This window comes from Amia ocellicauda, chromosome 11, assembly GCF_036373705.1.
Source record: "Amia ocellicauda isolate fAmiCal2 chromosome 11, fAmiCal2.hap1, whole genome shotgun sequence".
NCBI classification, from domain to species: domain Eukaryota; kingdom Metazoa; phylum Chordata; class Actinopteri; order Amiiformes; family Amiidae; genus Amia; species Amia ocellicauda.
This window is the reverse complement of record NC_089860.1, coordinates 3,521,399-3,548,149: the sequence shown is the minus strand read 5'-3', so window position 1 is coordinate 3,548,149 and position 26,751 is coordinate 3,521,399. Positions and strand designations below refer to the sequence as shown.

At 37.9% G+C, this 26,751-nt stretch overlaps 1 protein-coding gene across 2 annotated transcripts in view; it reads left to right on the top strand.

Moving 5' to 3' along the window:
- The first annotated feature begins 2,124 nt into the window (after positions 1–2,124).
- pfdn1 (prefoldin subunit 1) overlaps positions 2,125–26,751 on the top strand; it is a 100,581-nt gene continuing 75,954 nt past the window's right edge. The window contains exons 1-2 of one of the 2 annotated variants that reach the window (XM_066716386.1): positions 2,125–2,270; positions 3,887–4,053. In XM_066716386.1, the coding sequence (XP_066572483.1) occupies positions 2,133–2,270; positions 3,887–4,053 (305 nt within the window). In that variant the 5' untranslated portion in view covers positions 2,125–2,132. The remainder of the gene's footprint in view (positions 2,271–3,886; positions 4,054–26,751) is intronic. The other variant, XM_066716387.1, reaches the window with a different exon arrangement.

The window sequence follows — 26,751 nt, the reverse complement described above, 5'->3', positions numbered from 1 at the left end:
GAAACAAGGGACCATTCCTCAACAATTACATCCATTGTTCACCATCATTTTACCAAGTAATTGGAGACAATTTGCGCCTCCATATATCCGCAATCAGTTCTTTGTTACACAGAGTTTCTTCTGCATTGGTCAGCCTTGTCAGCCAGTTTGTTTCTTTTCCAACTAATCCAGAACACATCAAGAGGATCAAGGGAAAAATGCCTAATATTATTGGGGTGATAGATTGCACCCATGTCCACATCCAGGCACCCCATGAGAGGGAATGGGAGTTTGTGATGCAGACCTCATCATCACCAACTGCATGGTGAAATGGCCAGGGTCCGTCCATGATGCACAAATTCTGAGAGAGAGTAATATCTTCCAAATCTTTAAACAAAACCCCCCAGAGGGCATCGTACTAGGTGACAGTGCGTGCCCAATCTTACCATGGCTAATGACACCTTTTGCCACAGCAAGCACTGATGCAGAGGAAAGATTCAACAGCGCCCATGGAACAACCAGGAACACAACTGAGCACCTAAATGTAGTGTTGAAGAGGCGCTTTGCATGCCTGAACTACCTACATGTTGAGCCACAGGGAGCATGCAATATAATTCTTGCCTGTACTGTCCTTCATAACATAGCTCAAACACGCGAAGTTCCTCTCCATGATGACAGTAGTGATCTTCCACATCCCCAAGTGGATGGCCCTGACAAACCACTGGCAGCATTGCAGCGGAATGGACCAGCTGGAAGGTCAATGAGAGATGCTCTAGTGAAACTTTGTTATTAAAAGGGTCCTTGAATTAATTAATTAATTATAACAGTTTTCACAGAAATGTGAAGTTTTGTTTTGTTAATTATTCTGTTATCCATTGAGAGTTGAATTTTGTCTATAAGTTATCTTATGCATTACATGTATGTATATGTGAATAAAAGTAATGTACAAACTTTGTGTTATACTGTTTTAGTCTAGTTCACTCACTCATTTATTTTTGGCTTAACATGCTAAACAGCGGCATATTCAAATCTGGATTCTGTAATTTTGATCTTGTGGTATGAATGATTATATCTGATTATTTTCTGAAAAACCAACCCAAAATCAGATAGATTACTCTAATCCTGGATTGCAGGAAAGGGGATTACAAAATCTGGATCATTCTGAACCAGATCAAAAGTTTTGAAAAACTGGGCTCTGGGTGATTGATTAAACCCAAAGATTATCTTCATATTTATTTAATTTGTTTTCTTTTATTATATTTGTCTGAAGAAAATTGATTTTTATGCAATCTAGAAGCTATACATAATTTCTAAATGTGGGCTCCACACTTCAAGAAACATTCTGCTGCTCTAGAGGCAGACTAGATTTATTTCAGGTTGGAAGGTTAAGGAATGTCCTACTCTGAAAGACTGAGGGAACCTTTTCACCCTGGAACAGAGGATACTACATGGGGACTTGATTCAAGTCTTCAAAATTATGAAAGGCATTGACCACATCAAACCAGAGGAGCTTTTCCAGATCAGCAGGGACACACGCACCTGGGGACACAAATGTAAATTGGGCTTTGAGGAATTCAAGATAGAAAACAATAGACACTTCTTCACATAGAGAGTTGTAACAATCTGGAACAAACTCCACAGTGATGTGGTTTAAGCTGAAAATTTGGGAACATTCAAAAATAGACTGGATAGGATCCTTGGATCACTTAGTAATTTATGGACACTAAATGAGCACGAAGGACCTCCTCTCATTTGTAAACTTTCTTATGTTCTAATATTTATTTCAGTTTTTTTTTAAATAATATAATAATGATTCTAAGGAATCGGGCCAACTCAGCATTGCAGGTGCAACAATAAGTCAATTTTATTTACTATCCACAGCAACACTACACTCAGAAAAATGCACACAATAGCACAGTGACTTACACTCCCCTTTCCTTTCGCTTCCATTCTGTTATCCCCGCTCTCTACGCTCCTCCCCACCGCGCCGTCTTTACCCATTAACCCTTCATGGTGCGGTGGCAAGCTACATAATAATAATAATAATAATAATAATAATAATAATAATAATAATAATAATAATAATAATAATAATAATATTATTGTATGTTTAATTGCATGTATATATATGATGTAGTGTAAGTATGTTTATCATGAAGCTTGTTGTCGACGTACTAGATCCCCTTGGCAACACAACGAGCACCATTCGTTCATGCAACCTACATACCTATCACTACGCATGCTCAGGCAAATCAAACATGGCAGCCCCCGTAGATTTAGAACTGAAAAAGGTAAAATGTTATATTTCTTTATTATTAAACACTACATGAGAAAATGTATTATGTTCGACAATATATATTAATAGTATTAGCATTGAGCAATGTCAGCTACTGCTTTATACGATGTTTAATATGATGTAGAGTCGGATATATTTTCTGAGAGCGTGAGCATGAATTGTCTGATGAAAAATAGAGAAACGAGCATAGCCCTCGTGTCAATATTATTTCATTTCTTGTATGCTTGTATTAATTTTGCGTAAACTTGCTTTCTTATTCTATTCGCTTACTCCGTGATTCGCATGCTTTAGTAGTAATACTAATTTAGAGTAATACAGTATCAATACTAACCATTTTCTCTTGGCTTTAATTAATTAATTTTAACATTTATTTCACACGACCAAAAATGAAGCTAACAGATTTACTAGGAAACTCCGGTAGTGTCAGTGCGTTTTTTTACAGTAAAATATTCATAACCTCACTCTCATGTAGGGCTACATGCAACTAAAAACGATTAAACCAAAAACATACATCTATGTAATAAAAGGCTTTTGTTTTCTTATAGACAAACGTGTGCAGATCCTTAGCAGACACAGTAACAGACATTGCAGCAGATATTCCGATTGACAGAAATATGAATAACATTGATTAAAATTGAAAACGCACAGATACAGACACATGTTCTGGAAATGTAGATGCTTGATATGGATTACAAATGACATGGGTAGTAGCATTCTAACTCAGCCCCGATTGTCAACTATATAAAGCATATAGGCCCTCGACACATAGCTGTCTATATACACTCCCCACAGGCCTGCTTGTGTTTTGGAAAAGAAACGTAGTTTGAACGTTGATTGCTGGCTAAATATAGGCAGACCTGTTTTTTTTTTTTGTCAAACACTAAAAGAAATAAACAGCAGTTTTTTTTCTTAAATTATGTTTTCCTACAGACATTTACTGCTTTAAACAGTTGCATGAGTGAAATACAGTTTAAAAGCCAAATAATGCAAAACACAGGGCCTTATGTGTGACTTATTGCAGCTCTTTATCAGTCTATCAAGTTCAAGTATTGTGTACATTTTTCCAGGGAACCCCTAAATATGAAACCCTATTGGTATGTAATGTTTCAGACTTGGATTACCAATCTGTGAAAAGTGCAGACCTTTGTGCTGGATTGCGTAGACAGACTTGGCAAAAGCAAATGCCTTTAATCATAAATTCCAACTAAATCAAAGTTGATTGAATTGATTGGATAGTAGGCCAATTGGTAGGGTGGTGAATACAATTTAAAAATATGAACAAAAACACTATTTTCTTTGTTTGCTTTTTTTGAATTCTGTAGGTCGAGTTTTAAGATGTATAAGTAAATATCCAACACTTTGCAGAAGTGTCACTTAATACTCAGCGCCAGCTCTGTCCAGAGCATGAAATCAAACAAACTGCACATAATCGTAATAAGGAAATCAAGTTCTTGTTAATATTAATTAAGGGTTAATTGTAATTTTAAACCAGTGCTTTCAATGCATTCAGTAATAAAGTGGTAAACAAAAAGGCTGATCTCTTGTGTAGGATTGTGCAGTATTCCTTCCCAACTGCAGCACTGTAAACTTGCCTTGTGTTTTGAACGGCAGGCCTTTGCAGAGCTGCAGGCGAAGGTGATTGACACCCAGCAGAAGGTGAAGCTGGCGGACCTGCAAATTGAGCAGCTTAGCCGCATGAAGAAGCATGCCCACCTGACAGACACCGAGATCACCACGCTGACTAATGACACGCGCATGTACGAGGGAGTGGGCAGGATGTAAGTACTCTTGTGCAAGTGTCACAGGACCCCTGTGTGCAAGAGCCTGTTATGTTGATATTACTCTACTACAGAGTAAAATCCTTCTCCACATCGGGGACTAGTATTTCAAAACATTTCATATCCAGCTGTTATCTGGTTTAAGATAATATATAACACATTTTCTGATTAGTTTTATTTAGATTTTTTTTCTTCTAAAGTTATTGGTGCTATATGTGAGACATTGAAAAACTATACCAAAATAACAGAAATCAGAAATGCAGGATTCCAGCTCCAGATCACTGATATCACGTCTTTTGGACATTTGTTGTCCGTTTTGGGGCTATGCAGATTTTCAGTATAGTTTAATAGAAAGTATGGATATGGTTTAAGTCTTGTCAGCTGCTGCATTCTTATATAATGGCAGTAGACCTCTGGTCAGTGAGGATTGTGTCTGCTGGCTGATTTTACTTGATTCCTATTACAATGTACAATGTATCTGGTCATATCTGCTTTCCATATTACCTTTTATGTTCTTATTCTGCATCATGAATGGTGATTGTTCAGCTTACTTGTAATTCAGCCTTGCAGACACTGCAGTAATTGTAATTATAGCTGACCCCAGCTCTGTGATACAGCTCTACAATCTTGTATATAATGGGCTTGCGCCAGCTTTGTCTCAACCAATTTGTTTACATAAATAGTACAGTCCGTCATCGTCATGCAGCTACTATTAAAGTAACAGAGGCTTAAAGTGTAAAGGAAACAGATACGTTTCTTTTTCTGTGTTGTAGCTTGTATGGAGTGGGAGTCAATGGGGGTTGACTACATGATAGTGCGGGAGAGGGTGGAACTGGACATTCAGAACAGGTGCTTATTAAATCCACTTGTATACACGAACCGCAACCAAAACTTTTTCTCTATATATATATATATATATATATATATATATATATATATATATATATGTTTCACATATAATTCTCTATAGAATTACATAGCATGAACCGCGACACACGCCCCTCTCCAAACCCAGCAGCCTGCCATCAGTTACTTGAGCTTTTTACACACACTACAATAAAATTCCACTACAACAAAATTAATTTTCTCATTTCACAGTACACATTACATGTAAATCATGAAATTATTATTCTATTTAGTTAGTAAGTTAAGGCAAGTATGACTTTACACTCATTTTAGCATCTTCCACTTACATGTCATGTGAACACTTTTCCAATCATGTGTCCATGCCTGCAAAGTTGAGCTCTTCAGTTATCTCAAGATGGCTAATAACCCTGAAATTGCAGACCCTCCCGGCACATACAACTCAGTAGTATGGGAATATTTTGGTTATCCAGTGGAGTATAGGGATGGCAATCATGTCGTAGACAGAGCACATACAATTTGCCATAAGTGTTTCACAAAACTTCCTCAGGTGACAGGCAACACATCAAATATGCACACGCATATCAGAAGACATCATCCCGACATTGATCTAAGCGGTACACGGAAGAAATCTCAACATCAGCAGGTTACTCTTCCTAATGCCTTTCAAATGAAGTTACCAGCCAACTCTGACTGTGCTCAAAATATTACCAACGCAATCAGCGCAATCTTCAGAATTAAACAAAACTAAATAATAAAAACATTTCTGTGTAAACATAGTTCAAGTAAGTTTAAAGTTTTTCTTTAGGAACACCATCATGTCCACATGTATTTGAATATTACAGTAACATCATGTACAATATATTACTGAATTTAAATTTACAGTATCTAACTGGCAGCAGGGTTGCCGGCATAGTACTGTTTTTTGTATTACTGCATCATTACTGTAAGCTAAGCATAATCTTACTGTAACCATAAATACAGTATCTTGTCATTTGAGTAAATATAGTAGATTACTATCTGTTGGTGACAGCCAATTATTGTACAGTTTACTGTAATCTAAATAAGCAGAATGCATGGTTTCAAATTATATATAATGTATTTAATTCTGAAGAGTACTGTTCACAAAGAGATATATATAAGTTATTTACTTAGTTCAGCTGGCCTGTTACCTCAGAGTGTGGAAGAGAATTTCAAATGATTTATCACTATTTATTTTCCTTATTAGTTTATGTGAACAGTTAATCTTGTTATTTAGTGTTATTTAGTCAATCTAGGTAATTATGTTGTTCATATTCTGTTCTTCTAGTGTTCCAAATTGTTGAACCTATTGGTGATTTAATAAAGAAACTTTTTTTTCTTATTCTCCCACCCCCACCAAAAAAGTAAAAAAACATATCGAGGTATGAACCGAACCGTGGCTCACTAATTGAGGTGTGAACCGAACCGTGGATTTTTTGTATCGTTACAGCCCTGATATTAACTGATATCAATCAATCAATCGATCAATACATTTTTATTTGTATAGCGCCCTTCGCAGGGTAGCCACAGAGCACTTTACAGACTGGTAAACATACAACAAACGTACAGCAAAATAAAAACCATAAATACAATAAAATAAAATATAGACCTGTAAACATTTTACATGATCTAGAATAAAGTGAGTGAACATTTAAGTAAATAAACCATTTAGGCACGGAGGAGAAAAAACAAAACAAAAAAAAAAACCTATGGATGGCATGTAGGAGAAAATGAATCTCTGGGGGTCCACGGCTTAGGGCCTAGGCCTAATGGTTGCCTCCCCTCCAGGCAGAAAGTTCTTTATCGGTGCTGCTGGCTGTGGTCTTCCCTCTCGCTGGCCATCGGGGGTGGGGGGGTTTGGACCATCAACAGGCTTTGGGTTGCGATGGCTCGTCAAACCTTGGGTGTGGATGCCCCGTTGACCCTCTGTGGTGAGGTGCCTCTGGGATGGATTGTGTCTCATCAGACTTCCATGGTGGGGGACGAAGTGCCTCGTTGGACCCTCAGAGGGGGCTGTTGCTGGAAGACAAGAGGGCAGTCGTGCTCAGATACTGGTCTTGCAGTGCAGGACATTTCCAAAGGCAGTTGTGCAATTGCATGTCCATGGCACACCGGCGGCACAATGGGCTAGAAAAACAGAGACTAAACAGATGAGTCTTCAGCCGTGATTTAAAGGCTAAGACAGAGGGGGCATCTCTTACATTACGCTTCGGGGCCCTACAACTGAATTCTCTACCACCTTATCTTATTGATATTATGACTCCATTGTCATCTTCTAGAGCCCAGCTATTCAGGATTAATAAGAAAGTGTCCAAAGTCTGATGTCTCATTCAGTTGCTGATAGTATTCTACACTGATCAGCCATAACATTATGACCACTGACAGGTGAAGTGAATAACACTGATAATCTCGTTATCCTGGCACCTGTCAGTGGGTGGGATATATTAGGCAGCAAGTGAACATTTTGTCCTCAAAGTTGATGTGTTAGAAGCAGTAAGAATGGGCAAGCGTAATGATCTGAGCGACTTTGACAAGGGCCAAATTGTGATGGCTAGATGACTGGGTCAGAGCATCTCCAAAACTGCAGCACTTGTGGGGTGTTCCTGGTCTGCAGTGGTCAGTACTGGTCAGTGGTCCAAGGAAGGAAAAGCGGTGAACCGGCGACAGGGTCCTGGGCAGCCAAGGCTCAGCGATGCACGTGGGGAGCAAAGGCTGACCCGTGTGGTCCGATCCAACAGATGAGCTACTGTAGCTCAAATTGCTGAAAAAGTTAATGCTGGTTCTGATAGAAAGGTGACAGAACACACAGTGCATCGCAGTTTGTTGTGTATGGGGCTGCGTAGCTGCAGAGCAGTCAGGGTGCCCATGCTGACCCCTGTCCACTGCCGAAAGCGCCTACAATGGTCACGTGAGCATCAGAACTGGACCACGGAGCATTGGAAGAACCTGGTCTGGTCCAATGAATCACAAGTTCAAGGTGTTGACTTGGCATCCAAATTCCCCAGATCTCAAGCCAATCGAGCATTTGTGGGATGTGCTGGACAAACAAGTCCGATTCATGGAGGCCCCACCTTGCAACTTACAGGACTTAAAGGATCTGCTGCTAACGTCTTGGTGCCAGATACCACAGCACACCTTCAGAGGTCTAGTGGAGTCCATGCCTCGATGGGTCAGGGCTGTTTTGGCGGCAAAAGGGGACCTACATGATATTAAGCAGGTGGTCATAATGTTATGGCTGATTGGTGTATATGACAATTCCATGTGATGTCACTAGTATAAGTAGGCTGCTGGCATCCCTGCCTCCAAAAAAAAATCTCACTCTCACTGTACATACTACGTAGGATTAAATGGGATTGTGTTGCAGGGAACGATGTTGCACAGACTCCTTGCATAGATAACCAAATGTTTAAGACTTCATCATTCTTTATACGTAGAGCTCCAGGACTTGCTATAGCCAGCAAGTCACACACAATCTTAAATAAGGAAATACAGTGGATAGTGTTAATATTGATTTGGTTTATGGAGTACTGCTCAGTAGAGCTTTAAGAGCATGAAGAGAGAAGGAAAACCAAAAAAGAAATCATTTTGTCAGTCTTGCTAATCCACATGCTGGTATTCTCTTTCTGATACCAAATTTTGTTTGTATTACATTTATTCTTTTATTTCATTCCATGCATCTGTACCTCTTTTTACTCCACTTCTGAAAATTCCATTGCTGCAGTCTGGACCTTGGTCTTGTTTTGACATGGAAGTATACGTTTGGCGCAATATTTTGGGAATGTTTTTCAGAATTTGTAATGCCTTGATGAAGCTGTCCCCAAGTGTACCCAACAGTATTGCTGATTTAGGATCGCTATATTTTGGCAGAGGCAGTAGAATTATGGTGGGAGGATGTGGTCAATATGTGCAGTATGTTAAAGCTAGGGTGTGCAATCCTGAGAAGCCAGCAGTTAGCAAGCTTGTTTTAAAGCATAGAGCCCGCCTTCGCTTCAGAGACGTCTCCAAAGCCACGCCCCCTCTATCACACATGCGCACACACACAGCAGAGTCTCAGCGCCAGGAGGAGAGATGTGTGGGTGGAATCAATCTCAACAGTTTCAGATTACCGCATGTCTCATTCATAGGTCAGACATTTTAAAAATAGTAGCTGCGGCTCGCCTTCCTTTCTTGCGCTCGCTCTGCACAGCGTCAAGGTTCCCGCGCTGATGACGTGTGATTGTCTGCGCAAACAAGTTGCGCGGCGGTATACGGTATATAGATTGACAGACAGGAAGGACATCCTATCATTACATTCGGACCGATTGCAATGATTGGTCGATTCTTTTTTAGTCCTGTCCCTTCCACAGAAGATATATATATATTTACATTTAGACCACTTAAATTATTGACTGCTATTAGGAAGTGAAGAGACTTTCAACCAGTATAACAAAAAATGTTTCTGGAAAAGATTGCATACCCTACCTTTAAGTTAGGAAGGTTACACTTGTGGTTGTAGAAAGATTCCAGCAACACTGCATTCCTGTGAGGAAATACCATGGTGCAGTGCTCTTCAAACGCAGTCCTCAAGGGCAAAAATCCAGCAGGTTTGTATAGGTCCCTTTAAACCATCACCTTCATCTGACAAAGGAAAGTTAGTAAACTAGTTCAATTTAAGGGATGCAAACCTGAAGTGTAGTGGACTATCCCTGTGTCTTCTGGGTTTTATTCAAGCTGAGCTCTAAATGACAAAATTGAACATTTAATTGAAGTAAAACCTTAACTGAGATCTCAGCTGGAACAAAATACGGAAGAGACCGCTATTCCAGGAGAAGGGTTGTGGTATGTAGAAGGGTAGAATAGTGGCCAGCAGTTATAAACATCAGTCACATAGGCAGTACCCCTCCTACCCAGATCGTTTGTCATGGCTTGTCTGCTAAACTGAAGGTAGAAGAGCTAAGGGAGCTGTGAGGAAAAGCAGTACTGTGACTAGCTGGCTTGGGCACAGGTAGAGGAGAGGGAGTGCTAATCCTCAGCTCAGGACAGACAGTATCATGTTCCACTTTCTCACTGGGGTCGATGGCCTTGGGTGGGCATTCTCCCTATATAGTACGCCATGACTCTCTGGGTCTTTGTTGCCTCCCTTGTGTAAGGGGACATTGTAGCATCATCACTCAGTAGTAAGTTAGGCAACATTAGCAAGTAAAATGAAAAACCAACCAACCAAAAAAAAGTAATGTTTTCAACATCTCTGGGCTTCATCTGCATTTTATTTTTGATATTGGTCTGTTCTCCGTTCTAAACCATAATTAAAAAAATTGCTATGTTATAGGTTTCCTCACTCCTGGACAAGGCTTTATGGATTACATTGGCATGTTAAAAAAAAAAACCCATTAGGTTAACTGGTAAGTAGTGTACATATGTGGCTGTCCTCCACCTAAGGTTGAGTGTTTGATTGAACAATTTTCCATCCAGCATTTTTTTTCTGTCCATTTTAAGCTACTGCTGTGTAGAAATCCTGATTCCTGTCCCAGAGTCTCAGCTGCAGCCTGTTGGAAGGCATTCTTATTGTCTGATAGGAGGAAGTGCTGGTGTTCTGATGGCATAGCGAACAATTCAAACAATGGGTCTTTTCCATAACAAATCATGGAAACACGCACACAGAGCCTTTTGCACTACAGTTGGAAATCTAATCATATTAGTTAACAGCTAGGACTGGGAGTTTGTTGCACCTTTATGGAACTATGGTATTTTATATATATATATAGTCATACTTACTGTTGGGTTTTTTATAGATCTCTTTATTTTCCAATAAACAAGTTGAATACAGTTTGATAGTCTCAAAAAAGATTTTTGACAGACAAATGCCTAACTAAAAGCATGTAAAACAAAACGGTGTAACAGATGCTAGCATTTCCTTTCCTTTATGAGCTCGGCACGGTTGTTGTGCTTGTTTGGTTTTCCCTGTGTTTTTTTGCTGTCACTGCCAAGTTTCTCTGTGTTGGATTTAGGGCTGGGAAGTGAGAAGTTTAAACTATTTATAACTGTACATTTTTCAAAGTTGACCTTACCTTGGTAGAATGCTTTGATTGGAATTTGCTCATTTGCTCTGTTTTAATAAAGGAATCTTAACCAATTGCAGGACATGATAAGGAAACAGATGACCACAGGCTGCTTTTTGCATAATGTGAGCCTGGTTGGCACCTAAACATGCTTTGGTGCCTACTCTCAACCTGTGGAAGCCATTTAAGGGAGAGTGCAGTGACTTAATGATACTGATGATTACCTTGTTTTTGTTATGGTCATTTTTTTTCTTAAAACACAGGAATTCGTAGAAACTTTTAGTTTACTTTTTTTTTTCTGACAAGGAGTGAGGCCATCTGAGAGGGCTATTCAGTAAAAAGCATTCCGATTTGTATAACTGGCTAGACAGTTTGTTCCCAACCAACTTATTTTGCTGTTTTTAGCTTGTTCTCACAGGATGCTCTTAACATAACATGCCCCTTCTCACCTGTTGATGCTAACCTGATGCATGGCTGCTTAACTGCTATACTACGGACTCCTATAGAAAACACCACTATAACCTCTGCTAACCGCTGAGCTGCTTTCCAGAAATGCTATGTGAAGCTGTAGGAGGTACACTCATTTGACTCACAATGTGGTGACATTTTGCGAAAAGTGATGAATGAGGTGCCGATCAGCCCATTATGGAAAACCGTGCTGTGAATAGTAAATGTCAGAGGAGTGAGTATGTATTTCAGCTCTGCGTCTGTCTTCTGTTTGTCTAAAGGATAATGATGGGTTGAGGAACAGGGCTGTGATGGATAGTCAGAGAGGGAATTCTGTACAGGATAAGTAACTGTCACTGTACTGGTATTCAAGTTTGTAGTCAAAATCAGGACATCATAAGCTTATTTATTTTCTTTATGTATTCATGTAGCCAGGCCCATTCTAAAATACTAACATAGTTTACTGTAGAGACTTGGCACCAGTTTTTTTTTAAGTTTGCTTGATGAAGGCAAAGGTTTGCTTTTTGATCTTGAGAAGAGTACTATCTACCTAACTGAAAGTGGAAAAAAATTACCGCATTCAAACCAAACCATATAATATTGTTTATCATTTAAAATATATGGACATTGTGATAGTTATTTACGACCAGAATAATTAAAAAATGTTTGTGTTAAGTGGAACTGGAAGGGACAACTTTTTAATAGACTACACAAAAGCACTTCTTGCCCTTTCCAGAGGATTTTAGCAACCAAATAAAAGACAATTGGCGATTACAGCATGAATTATTCTGTGCTAATAAAAATTGAACACAATATGCTCATCTCTCTTTTTAGAACCTTGCCTGTTATTGATATTTTTTGTCTGTGTTGTGATTCAACTCGGATAGGTAGGATTACACTAAGGAGAAAAGAACCTGCAGTACATTGTCTGATGTTAGTCATGCTTTTGGGACTTTTGTAGCTATAGCCTTACTAAACGCTGTGCAGTAGATTTTGGCTGGAAACCTTGCAGGGAGTGTACTGCTGGTTGGAAGGGAGTCATAGCCATCTCAACAGATGAATTGGAGTAGGCACTGTTTACTGGGTGTGACTTCAGTGCTTTGGAAAGGTTAGGAATCTCCAGAAGAAAAGAGGATCAACTTAGTACAAGAGTTTAGACAACCCTTGGTAAGATGTAGCCTAAATGTTAGAAGATAAAAATAAATTATTTGTTTTTAGCTGACTTGGCTGAGTAAAAATCTGTCTTTTCAGTCTTGAGGATGAGAATGTAACCCCCCACCAGGTGAATTGAGCCAGTGAGCTGCCTGCAGAGTTGGTTGTTTAAGCAGAGATGCGAGGCAATGATGGGAGGGGGTGCTTGTTACCTGGTTGGATGACTGTGAAAGTAGAGTGCTTGATTGGGGTTTACCCTTCTCAACTTTTTTTCAAATCTTAATTTAGTAAAAAGAGGAATGAATGTATTTTCCTGTAAATTCTTCCACATCTATGTTGCTTGCCTGGATAATCCAAAAACAGTTGCTGCAGAATGTGTATGGGTTGACCAAAAACAGATTAAAAAAGAAAAAGAAAACATCTCTCCAGTCTGGCATCCCTATTTACCCGTAGTTTGATTTACTAACCAGAATAAATACTTTCAGCAAGCAACATTAGTTGGTCTCTTCAGACTAAATGGTCACTTTTTCATAGTTGCCTCTTTGTTCATTGTCCCAATGGTGCTAAATGACCTTCTCTATATCAACTGCCAGTGAAGAATTTCTGAAATGCTTGTGTTTGATGCTACAGAACGAATTCACACTGATCAGAGGAGTGCTGCAGAAGCATGTTTCTGCGCAGTGTTAAATTGGTATGGATGGAGGTTCAGAAGGTTGCTGCCATATGGAAATAAATAACCACTGTACTGGCAAATATACTACTGTTCTGAAGCCTGCCAGCACATTCTCTGTTTGTTACTTCATCTTCCGAGGACGGCCATGTTATGTGTCCTGATAGTACTATACATTTCTGCCGGTCTATTTAAGACCGAGGTCCAAGGCCTGACTTCATCATGTTACAAAGACAGGCCTGAGGAGATGGAGGAGGGGAAACAGGATTTTTTTAAGCTTTTGTTTAGGAACTCTCCCACATGGGAAAGAAAGGCATTTGGCAGGGGAGCCTTCCCTTTTATGTCTGCAACCTTGAATGTGCAGAAACAGCTTCTCAGGGCAGTGCGGGAATACATCCAACAGCATTACATGTGTCATTCCAGTTGTTTGGGAAGACTGCAGAGGATGAATTTCACAAAGGCACATTTGTGAAAGCTTTGTGCTTGCAGAGGGGCAATGAAGCCAGCTGTACAGAAGCTTTTTTTTGTTGTTATTGTTTTGCTTGGTTTTTTTGCTTTGTGAAGGCAGGCAATGACAGAACAGCTCCAAAAGCTCTCAATTAAATTAGAAATGGAAAACAGTATGAACATTGCAAACACACACACACTTAAAATTGAAGTTTCTCTGGGCCGATTAATCTATGAATATCTAAACTGTTGAAAAGTTAGGCTACCTACATTGTACATTATCAACACACTATATCAGACCTTATCTAATTAAATGCACTAACTTACTGACACCGGTTGCTTCAGTCATCTAATTTGATGCAATAAAGACCATGTTTGACCTTTATCTACATCTTTTTATTCAGTACAACTTTATCTATAACTTTAGCAAGCATTTTGTCAGTATGCTTTTGCAGGCACTGCAGTTTCTACGCTTGCTGTACAGCTAAAATAAAAAGTCAATCAGCATCTCTGCTGATTCTCTTAGCAAAATACATTTTAGACAAAGTGTAATAGGTATAGTAAGCATCTTAGGTAAAATATGAGCCAACAGATTTTAGACTTTACCTATAGCATATGTTTTTGTATATGCATAACATATATTCCTTAGATGTGGAATTAACTAACAGGTTTAAGGTGGAATGTTGATCAAGAAATGACAGTGACAGCAGCTAATATTTTACTAGTTCACTAATGTTGTGACTGATAGTTGATTGATACATTTCCAATAATTGATAGGTACTGAAATTAATGACTGAGGTATGTTTTTCACTTCAGATACTACAGTTCTGACATCTTTATTAATGCCATGCTCTGGGTTTTTCAAGATACACTGCAAATTAAATGTTTTCACTGTGTTCTGCACAATACCCTGATAATATCACATCAGTTAAGATAACACTACATTAATTACAAATGAATCTCCATAGCTGATGACATGTTTAAGTGGGTGCTGTGACTTAAATGTAGTTGGAATTGATATCAGCACACGTCACAGACCTTCCACACACACAAGTAGAATTTTAATTAATAAAAAGCACTGAGGTGAGAGGCTGAGAGACTGGACAAACTGTTTATACCACTTGCCTGGGAGATGGAGCCCCACTGAGGGGCCAGTATGGGATCTATAGCATATATATATAAACAGAGCATTTTCAATCTTCGAGGTTCTGGTGGGAAATTAAGTCCATCTGCACATTCATTAAACAATGTTTAATGTCAAATTTGCATGTTCAACGCATGGACTGCTTTAATAGCAGTCATCAAATTAATGTCTCCTAGAGGTGGACCTAATATGAATTGTGGACAGTAACTGTTCTGAGGAAATAGTACTTAATGACTACTGCAGCATGTAGGGTCTAGCCTATTTTTCGCCTAAGTTCTCAATTAAATATTATTCAATAAGAATAAATTAAAATATTTAGTATTTGTTTTACCTTGTTCGCCATTAATTATTAATTAAAAACATTACATCTGTTTTGACATTTTATTTTATAAATACTACTTAAAGCCTAAATATTTATTTACAATATTTCTAGCTTCATCATTACTGTTAATGTATCAAACCAAAAAACAAACTTCTGAAATCAGGAATAAAATTATCAGAAAATTGAAAATAATTAAACTGATTTCATAGTGCCCTACTCAAAGTTACTATGACTATTGACAATGGCAGGAGCTTCAGTCACAAAGACTGCTCAGCTGGCTAGTGTTCTTGACAAGTGGGCGAGTGAATGTGTGGCATACACCAAGAGAACGGTACAGGCCTGACTGCTTGACCCCTACAGTGATGGTGTCCAGAGGGTCTTTTCATGCTGTCGGGGGCATTTTCTAGGCATAGTTTGGGTCCACTTGTCCTCTTAGAGGGAAGGGTCACTGCACTGTGATCACCTTTATCCTATGGTGAAACATTTCTATCCTGATGGGAGTGGTCTCTTCCAGCATAACAATGCCCCCATTAACGGGGCACAAGGGTTCACTGAATGGTTTGATAAGTATCAAAATTATGTGAATCATATGCTATGGCCTTCGCAGTCACCAGATCTCTACCAAACTGAACACCTATGGGAGATTTTGGACTGATGTGTTAGACAGCGCTCTCTACCACCATCATCAAAACACCAAATGAGGGAATATCTTTTGGAAGAATGGTGTACCATCCCTCCAGTAGAGTTCCAAGGTGCATTGAAGCTGTTCTGGTTGCTCGGGGTGGGCCAACACCTTGCGGATACACTTTGTTGGTTTTTCCTTTAATTTGTCACCTGTGTGTGTGTGTGTATGTGTGTGTATATATATATATATATATATATATATATATATATATATATATATAATTATATGTATGTATGTGTATGTATATATATATATATATAATTATATGTATGTATGTGTATGTATATATATATATATATATATATATTATATGTATGTATGTATGTATGTATGGTAGAGTTTAAGGGATGCATTAAATCAATTGCAGTTACATCTGGTTAATATTGTATGTGGGAAATAACCTGTCAGGAGGAAATACCATAATGTGAAATGCAGCAGGGGGTGGATGATGTGAATTCTGATGGTGCCTAACAATGACAAATGACCAGACAGAACTTCCTGGCTTGCATTAGAATACATTAGAAGTGGGAACTATTCCTTTAAGAGATGTCCCCCTTCTCTCTGTCCATATCAAACCCTAAATCAACAGCAGATGAGTGACAAGACTTTTTCTAGGACATAAATCTCCCTGCAGCTTTTCACTTCACAGCTCCTCTTTCCTCACATGTTGCTCCATTGAGTTGCAGTGACATTTGCAGTAATCTGAGGCTATAACTGTGTTGTGACGCTATAAACGGCAATTCTCTCCTTTCACTGTTTGTGCTTTTTCAGTTGGACAACGGTCAGGAGCTCATTGCTAGTCATCAATGAACTTAAGTTAAATTTTAGCTGCCTCTCTCTTGGAGGTGCTTTGGAATAATAGTTCAGCTCACTGGAGCAGGTCAGAGTCTAAGAATGTTAGGACTTCATGTGAGAAGCTTAGGGGAATTTCAGCGAGGTGAGGTAATTGAAAATATCCGGCATTACTGAAACAAAGATGTTTCTTCTTTCTCCAACTTGTACTGACAGGAGAGCGACTTTACAGTGGAACCTATTATGTCTGAAATACAAAAGCGTAGTTTATTCAAACAAAAAAAACTCTGAATACTATGTACCACCCCTAAAATGACATCTGTTGAGGGCTTTCAGTTGCATTGGAGGTCTGGATGTGTGGACAATTTATAAACCTCAAACATGTTACTGGTTAACCTTGAGGTTGATGTCATGTGCTGATTTCTCTCAGTGTAACATGTTTTAATATATAGGCCTATGTTGAAGTTATTGTGGGTAATCTAATCTAAGTGTGGATGTGTGTGTACTGGTTCAGCATTCAGTCTATAAATCAGAAGGCACATATTAGTCTTGAATTATTTTACTAAAGTACAATACTTATCTGAATCTTAAAACTTGCCCTTCTTAACCCTCCATGACCTCATGCCCACTAGCCAATCACTAGTACCTCCTCACTGGCCAATCACTATTAATCTATTTTTTTTATTTTTTATTAAAAAAAAAACAGTTGGCTGGTTATCATAATATAAACCTTGGGGATGGGGGCATGTGGCTGTCTAGGCCCATTATTTTTTTAATCACCTTAAATGAGAAAATACTAAACCCATATTTTTTATAATGTCTTCCACATTGTATTTGGTAGAACATCTGAAAAGCAACCTTTATGGTGGCATTTATTATAACTGTGATATGTAGGATAAGTGTAAGATAAAGGAAGACTGTAAAGTTCATCATATACACAAGCATGAGAATTCCAATTCTGATTTTTCCTGCAAAAGAGATGGAACATGCATCACATGTTCAAACTAATCTTCATTTCTGCATAGACCACTACTGCCTTAGTGTGAGTAGAATTGCTCTCCTAGATAAAAAAAAAAATTATACCTCTTCTTTACAATCCCTGAGTCCTAGCTTTTATAATAAAAGATAAGTTATTTATTTGCAAATTGTATTTACATTTAACAGCCTCCCCTATACACATACAGGTTAATATAAAGTTGCTGTCCATAAATTACATGGAAACAGCCTATTGTAACCTGTATCTTTTTTTCACAGTAGGTAGTTGTATCTTACATACTTTATCAAATGTTCCACAGTATTGGTTTTGAATTACATTAACATCAGTGAGTTATTGTACACTGGGTATAGAAACAGGCCTATGTGTTGGAGTCCTTTCATGTGTACTGTATACACCTTGTTGAAAAGTCACAAGAACTGACCTTTTAGATGGTTTCCCTGATGGTCATTTTCAGTTCTGGGGTTTTCCCATCCTATTCTTGACATTCCTTTCAAGGTAAATCCAGTACATAAGTCAACACTGCACAGAATTGTCTTGCTTAATAGAACAGAAATTTCCCTTTAAAAAAAAAAAAAGGTTCTTAAAAGTTTCTACCATGAGACGATAAGCACTTTCATTTGACTTTCACTAGAGATATTTTTCAGGAGTGAAGTAAGATTTATCAGAAAGAAGTGTGAAAGGGTGAAATTTGAAAACAAAGACAGTTGCGTGGGGCCTGACCTTCTGTTAATTGAACCTCTTTCAGGAGAAAGATTCAGCTTTTCTTTGAAGCTGAATGTCAGGGTATGCAGGCTTGAGGCTGCCCCACCCTCCCAGGTTTTAAGGCGAAAGGTCTAATTTTTAAGTTTTAAGCCCGCCATTGCCTACCTTTGTCCTGCTCAAGTTTCCTCTTTGTGATTAAGTCAGCTTAGCAAATGAATAACAAGGTCATCCAGTTTGTTAGTTCTGTGTGTAGAAATATTATTTTCAATAATAAATATTGCTGATTCTGGGTAGTGCAGATGGTATGTGCACAATTTGTTTCTTGCGTATTCTGCAAGCTCACACATGCACACACACTACCTAGAACAGAGTACAACATACTAACAGTTGGGCAGCCTTCTAAATGGTATCTTGTGAGGTGTGCATCCATATTGCAGTAACAACAATATCTCATATGTCAGTAACCACAGATTTGAGTTAAACACATTACTATCTATTATTCTCCAAGTCCACAGTGTTTGTATTTGGTTTCAAGCTTTTTCTGATTTCTAGCTTTCCCTATCCGCCTCTTGAATCATAACTGGTGTGTTTTGATAGTTTTCATACTTGGCAGGCACTGTATTGAAACAAGATCTGCAGATATAGTTGTGATTCAGACTGCAAATGACTCTAGACTGGAAACAGCATTTTTTCTCATTGGCACAGAATACAGAACTCCACTGTCAATTTAATATCACATTTGTGGTACTGACCTTCAAATGACTATTAAGAAAGGGGTCTAGATATTTGCTGAATCTGCATCCTGTTGACAATTAAGAACAGCTGTTTAAAATGAATAAGCTATGCAATCAGATAAGTACTTTAAATCAATTTGAAATAATATAAAAACTGTCCTTTGTTTTTCTACATCTATGATATACATTTACGGTCTTCTCACTTAAAGCACATTCTTGCTCTTGAAAAGATTCAAATATGATTGACTGCATTGATAGCATGCTTACAATGCACACTATGCTCTGAAAGCTTATGAAAATCGCATGTCTCTAACTTTGAACACAGAAACCCAGGTTAGTAAACACATTTTTCTTTTAAGAAATTTTGAATTACAAAATATTTGGCTGATTAATCTGTTTTGTAGAATTATTTTTTACCTTTTTTCTCTCAACATTATACTTCCTTTTTGGGCTGCATTTTTACTGAAATGTTGTTTCTTTACAAAGCAATCATTCAACATTTTTTCCTTTCTGAGTATTATTCGGAAAGAGTTATACTGAGTGTGGGTTTGTCTGGGTCCCATAGAATTTGATGACTCGCTTCTCTGAGCCACACCGCCCATTGTAGAGTGGCAGTCTGGTGAACTGGGCTGAATGCCAATTGAGCTGAGCCTCTGTATTTGCTGGGTCCTATAGCTTGACATTGGCACACTTTCTTCAGTCTCTCTGGGTGGCTGGTGAAAACTGCTATGATAAGTGTGTGAGTTGATTGCATGTTTTCCATACTAAGGAAAACAAAAAACAGCAGTGAGGGAATATTCAGAATTTAACCTGTATAGTATACCAATGTACAAGCCACATTCCCTCCATGACATCACTCTGTTAACCCTTTGTCCTCTTATGTCCATATGCAATGTGCATAGAATGGCTGAGCTATTTTTGGCATGTTGTATTTGAAATTTAAACAATAGTCTGTGCTGATGCAACAGACTTTCTGTTGTCAACTCCTGTTATTCCCAGTAAGCAGACTTTCATCTGATACACTTTGTGGAATTGGGGGTAGTCTATGTAAATCAGGGGTGAGGAACCTTTTTCCTATCAAGGGTCATTTGAGTGTTCACAAATGTATTCACGGGCCGCAACCTTAATTAATACACCTACATCAAAACATCAATACAGATGAAACTTACATTCTAATGCAAGAACAAATCACTTTTTTCTAAACGCAAACACTGCAGTCAAAACATAAATAACTATATAGCCTACAATAAGCAAAATGCTCAAAAATGGCACACAATAAGATAATGAAACAAGTGTAAATGTAAATATTGGAATAATGCTCAAAAGCAATATTTTATAGTTCAAAAATAACTGCATTAATATTGCATTTATCAAACATAATTGTACACTAAAGTAAACATTTTCAACATACAAAGCTCCAGTGAATAAAACCAGTGTATTTCAATAAACTATTTACTATATATTTAGCCTGCATACAGCTCGGGACAGTCCACACAGGACATGTTTCTGCACTTTCCCTGCATGAGCCCGTACCTCACACTGCATTTTGACAGCCCTCTCCAGGTGAACACTTTTACTCCACGAATATATAGCATCGCAATCAATGCTCCTCCGCTGATAATGTCCATGCATCACTCTGTACTTGTGTGCAGTAGCAATCGTGTATTGATCTGTAGAGTAAAAGCACTTGGTGCCATTTGGACTTGGTGTTTCACTTTCAATGTTTTCACACCACTGGCACAAGCCCACGAATGATCTGTCATTCCCAGTATCACTGATACCCCTGAATCAGTCATGTTCATATACATGGCATTTCCAAAATGCACTCTCTTCAATCTCCGTTTCGAGTCCATGTTTATTTGCGGGTAATCACTGTATCAACTTAATCTGGCTGTAAGAAAACACCTGTGATGCTGTACGATGCGTGTGTTTTTCAAGCACATGAAAAACTGTAGCCAGGTAGAGATCGCCACATGAGCACCAGACTGACTTTATGGTAAAGGGCAGGCAGGAATATGCGTTATATTTGATTTATTATGTATTTTAATGACCGGTCAAAATAACCCGATTTTGGCTATTCTATGTAAATGTGTTTATAACTTATTTATTTTCATGTTTATGCAGTTAATACGCAGTAGAGATGTTTATTACATAAGCTCGGCGCTTCTAGTCTTAAGTATATGTCACCACATTTTTTTTTTTTCAAATGGACTCTAGGGCCAGAGCAAACAGCCTCAGGGGCCGTATACGGCCAGTAGGCTGGACAGTCCCCACCCCTGATGTAAATCTTCATAAATGGTTAATGGTTTGATTATCAGAGGATAGGATATGCAGACTTCACTGATACAAAAGGTTCTTATTTTATTTTACATTTTTGGTCCATTTACAATGCATTTTGAAAATGTGCACCTGTGTCATGTCCTTAAACACAAAAGCAAGACCATACAGGAATTTTGTAACATGTTTTATTAGACTCAACAGGCATTCACCTTTTCGTTTCCCTTTTTGGACTCCTGACTTGAAATCCTGTCATAAACAATACATCTTTTGATTTCTCCTTTACCCTCCTGCCCCCATCTATCTTCTTCCTTTCCTCTCCAAAGCTCTCATTTCGTCTTCTCTTTTTTAATCCTTCTTTTGTTTTCAGTTGCTTCTCTGGCCATGAAATTTCAGACTTTTTTTCTGGATGTCTTCCAATACCTCCCTGACTGCTCATCCCTTCCACATTTTATGGTAAAGTTAATCTCACCTTCTCTCCACTGATGTTCCCCAAACAGCATTGGCTATGCTTACATGCAGAGAATTTTGTCAATCCAAATTAATTCATTCCGATTGAAGATTCTGAATGAACTGTTTTGAACCGCAATGCCAATTTGATTCAGATTATTAGCTTGATGCACTTGCAACACCTCAAAGTCTGCTTTTGTCCCAACCCCCATTCTATTTTACACCGCTTCCTCTTATCTCCATATCAATGTTACCCCTGATTCCATCACCAACACGCCCCGCATATGCCAAGATATTTTGCTTTCGATCTCCAGCTTTCCTACTCCTTCTCTTGCCACTTGCTGGTGTAGCCAGTGCGGTGGGACCTTCCCACTCAGGATTCGAACCGCACTTCCACTCAGTAGAGTGTTAAACACTGTACTGATATTTTCTGAGGGTTGCGCCACTTGTAATGTGATCATATACTATATGGTGCTGGCATGCTTGTGCTGTCTCTTTCTACAGAACACCTTCAGGAATCTTGTTTTCTTAATAACCTGCTCCATTCACCTGCTGTTTAAAACCCCTAATTTTTTCAAGACTCTAATATAGTTCTCACCTGGCTATACTCATTGTGTTTGTATCTCATCTTCCTTAATTCATGGAAAAACTCTACTGCTTGCTTGGTATCTGTCTGCCTTGCTTCATCATGCAGTTCCTTTCACTTCTAACTTTTCACTGGCTACTTGTTTGTTTAACTAACTTTGTTTGTTTTAATCAGTTACTTAGTTCCTTGCATGTGAGTAGCTTTGGATAAGGGAGTCAGTCAAAGAAAACCTTAATTAATATACATTAAAGCGCAGACTGAAATGTAAAGCACAAACTTACATCCAATACACAGTTATTCAGTACCCAAAACCAATTAGCCTACATTTTATTATAGGGAAAACTGAAACTGGATAAGTGCAACAAGGCTGTGTCACCTGTTTCTGTCTAATGGATCCAAAGAATGACAAGCCTGCTGTTGTCTTTTGATATATTTTGATTTGTTCCTTCATGATATTTTGAAATCAAGAGTTGATTTTCTGTTTAGTGCACTTACAACCCTAAAAGTACAATAATCATTGCCAGCTGTCCAATGCCAAATACTCATTGTCCTTAAATTAATTAAAACACATTTGTAAAGAACATGACATACTTTTCTTTTCTTTATATGCTTAATAGACCAAACTAAGTTTAATTGTGTTATAGTTTGGAAATCCCAGTGCCCTGTTTCACCTTGCTCTTTTTATAAGATGGGCAGATGAATGCTCTCTGATTTTTGTATTCATATTTTGTGTCAGTACTCATATCCCTATAATTAGACAGGGTGTGATTTAGGATGGGTCTCTGCTGTACAACATGACAAAATGCCAGTGCCTGCACCACTGTACTAATAACACAGTGGTTAGTCAGTACATTCTGCCAGGGAGTTTCCACCTTCCTGTCTCCATTCCTCACAGGAGATGAGACTCCTTACCTTAATGGGAATCTGCACCTGAATACCCTGATTGTGTGATATTGTGTGGTTCTTATAAATACCTTCTAACTATATGATTACAATAGGAAGAGTATCTCTCTTTATTACACCTGTAGAAACAGTATCTGCCTGACACTGAGTTGTGACATTTATTTTCCAGTAAGAATACCTTGCTTCTGTTGTTTTAGTGACCACAATGTAGTCTCAAATTAACTATATCAGAAAATAAGGAGTTTCTTTGTCCATAGAGCCCATATTGGAATAACATGGACAGTAATGCACATTCAGAGAAAAATAGAATAGTTAGTAATAGTTAGACATACTAACAGTATATATGCCTAACTAACTTTTTTTTGTCAAAATATTTAATTTGTTAGTCTGACTATCTGCTTGAAATAGTATTTTGTCAACAAAAACTTAAATTTCAGGTTCTTTTTGTGGCGTGCAAGAAAATAATTACATTAAGGTCAGGATGTCTTTATCAATCCCACTAATTCTTGATTAATCATCTACTATTTACTAATTATTTCAATAATTAAATTACTCCAGGCATGAAGTTGTCATACATTTTGCAGACCCAAGGCTGGGATCAGCAGGGATCTGCTTCTTTCAAGGGTAGTGAAAGAATTCGAAGGTTTCAAATGAAGTCTGTTACTCAGATGAAACTCAGTTTGAAGTATAAGTTGCAATAAAGTTATTTTGCTCAATGGGACTCAAAAATGATTTGTTTGCTGTAATTCAAGGCTAGGCTGTAACCTTGTCTGTGGTGACTGAACAGTTGAAATTAATGGGCTGTGACCTGAGGCAACACGCTAGTTCTTAATTGGCTTTCCAATTAGAGGGCAGCACACCATTGTTGATTGGTCAAGTGTAAAACCAATGTGTGATGGCTGATATGCATTTATCAGCAGATTTATGACTTGTCAGCCCACCCTCTCTGTTGATGTTTTTGGTTGTCTTCTGGATACACAACTAAAATTAAGTGTCCTGGTCTCCATTGTGTTTGGGACATGCTCTCACCTTGTATACATAAACCTGTATTTCATGATAACAAGGGGTCAGCCTAGATTTTTGTATTAATCAGCTCCATTCAGAGGACAAATGTAGAGACAGAGAGTAATTTGGCTTCAAATCCATCATCATATTTAATTTGTTATTTCACAATCAGTTATCGGTTGGTATAATATTAACTGCATGATGCTACTCTACTAATTAATACTAATTAATCATCCCTATGAGGCTTCAAGCTCCATAGGGTTTTCAGGACAGTAGGTAATGGGGAATTCAAGGTTAAATAGTTTAAACAAATTACTGATTACACCTTTTGATTGAGCTCCATTAAAAGGCTGGTAAAGGAAAAAAGTGGACTTAGAAGTCTACAATAATTCTAACTAGCAAATACAACAGAATAGTACAGTAGATATTTCTGCGGAAATTGTTAAAATCTGTTGTCAAGAAATGGAACAATAGGCTCTCAACACCATTTGTGTGACAAGGAAAGAAATCCCAATTAAACCATAATAAGTGATTGGAAGCAAGCAGGAGTTGGAGGAAACTGCTTCCATGTGTGACTTAGCAGGGTTGGTTTGTTGTAGGTGGGAGTAAAGACTATTTCAGATATTGGTTGACTAAAACAAAAACAAAAACTTCATGACAGAAACAAGAGGACAGGAGATAGTTAGCTCTTCAAAGATCCTTTAAAACACTGATCAGATTCTATAAATAGTTTATACTATATGCAATTTATTGTATTTAACTATTTGAACTCAGTCCCTTTTTTCTCCATTAAAGTCTATGGGAATGTTTGAGATGAAGATTTTATGTTGAAATACCACTCATTGAAATTTGTAGAAGTTGATTGATGACAATAGTATAAGAAATGAAGGAATAATGTGGATTTTAAAAAAAAACAGCCAATGCGGAAAGTTTTCGAGAATTTGTATCACATTTGTAATTTGTAACTACTAGCAAAAGGGCCAATTTTCCATTATAAGGGCCACAAGCATGTGGGCCACTCAAATGAAAGCATACAAACTACAGAATCAGGTTATGCATTGTATGTCATGATTAGACGCACTATATTGCAACACTGCAATCAGTTTTTCAAAGATAAATAATAACATAATTATTAATTATTAATAATGACATTTGGGGATTTTATGAAAAATAATTCAATGTAAACTTACTTTTCTTACAATTGTTGCTTAAAGTACTAGTCAAATTACAACTTTTAAGACAAACTGGGTGAAAATTTGATAAAAACTGAAGGAATTATGATCATTTATTTAAAATTGGCCGAAAATGTCTTTTTTTTTTCCTCCCCTACATTTCACAGTCTATCTCCTCACAGCAACATCAGATCTTAACAATCTTGGTATCATTTGAAAGCCCAAAGTCTCTAGTTTTCAGGCTATAATAATACCAGTGTTAATATATATGTATCTCTATGACAACAATAGGGGTGGGTATTGGCAAGTACCTTGCAATACGATATATATCACGATACACGTTACCATTCAATACATCAGGATTCATCACAATATCACAACCAAATCACGATACTTGCTGAAGTGCTAAATAAAACCTCAAATAATATTAGGCTATATACTTCAAAGGACAATCTTTATCTAATCCCCATTAGCAACCCCTAATGAAAAAAACAACCACTCAATTTGAAATTACTAAATTACTATTTTCTAAATTTAAGGATTGACCTTCAGGACAGTTTAACACAAAGACTTTAGCAGTGTACAATTCTGCAAAATACATTATTAGAGAAACCTTAAGCAACTTAATAATAATAATAATAATAATAATAATAATAATAATAATAATAATGCTGACGTTGATTTCTCCGGTAAGACCGGGGGGTGCTGACGGTGTTTTCGTATTATGTTTTCACACGTCAGCATAATATAATCACGCAGAAATGCCGTTATGGGAAATAATCAGAATTGGATCAAAGACCCGTGGCTGTTACTAAGAGACCCAGGGCTTAAGTCCCGGAAGCCTGGGTCTAATGACGCCGATGGTCTGAAACCATCGTTTTCCACAACGCTATATGGGTGCATGTCTTTACAAATGAAATATACTACAGACTTTTTCTTTGCACGCTCTGATCCCGGAGGTAATTTTGCGGTGTGCATTGTGTCTAATCGTTGTTGCATAGGGTCAACACGTTTCATTTGCCTCTGTTTGCCATACCTCAGGATGGTGTCTTTATAAATGTGCACGCAGATTGGTCGTGTTTCCAGAATATTTGATTCTGATATGACACATTTTGCAAATGTCCGTGTCCAAATCATGGCTGTCTGTTTTTTTTGAGGAATCCAAAATGCGCCCATACATTCGATTTAAATGTCGCAGGTGCTGGTCAAATTATCTCTGCCATAATGGCGTTTGTGACATTGGCTGATTTCTAGAAATGAGTGTTCCTGGGTAAGGGGGACCAGAACTCC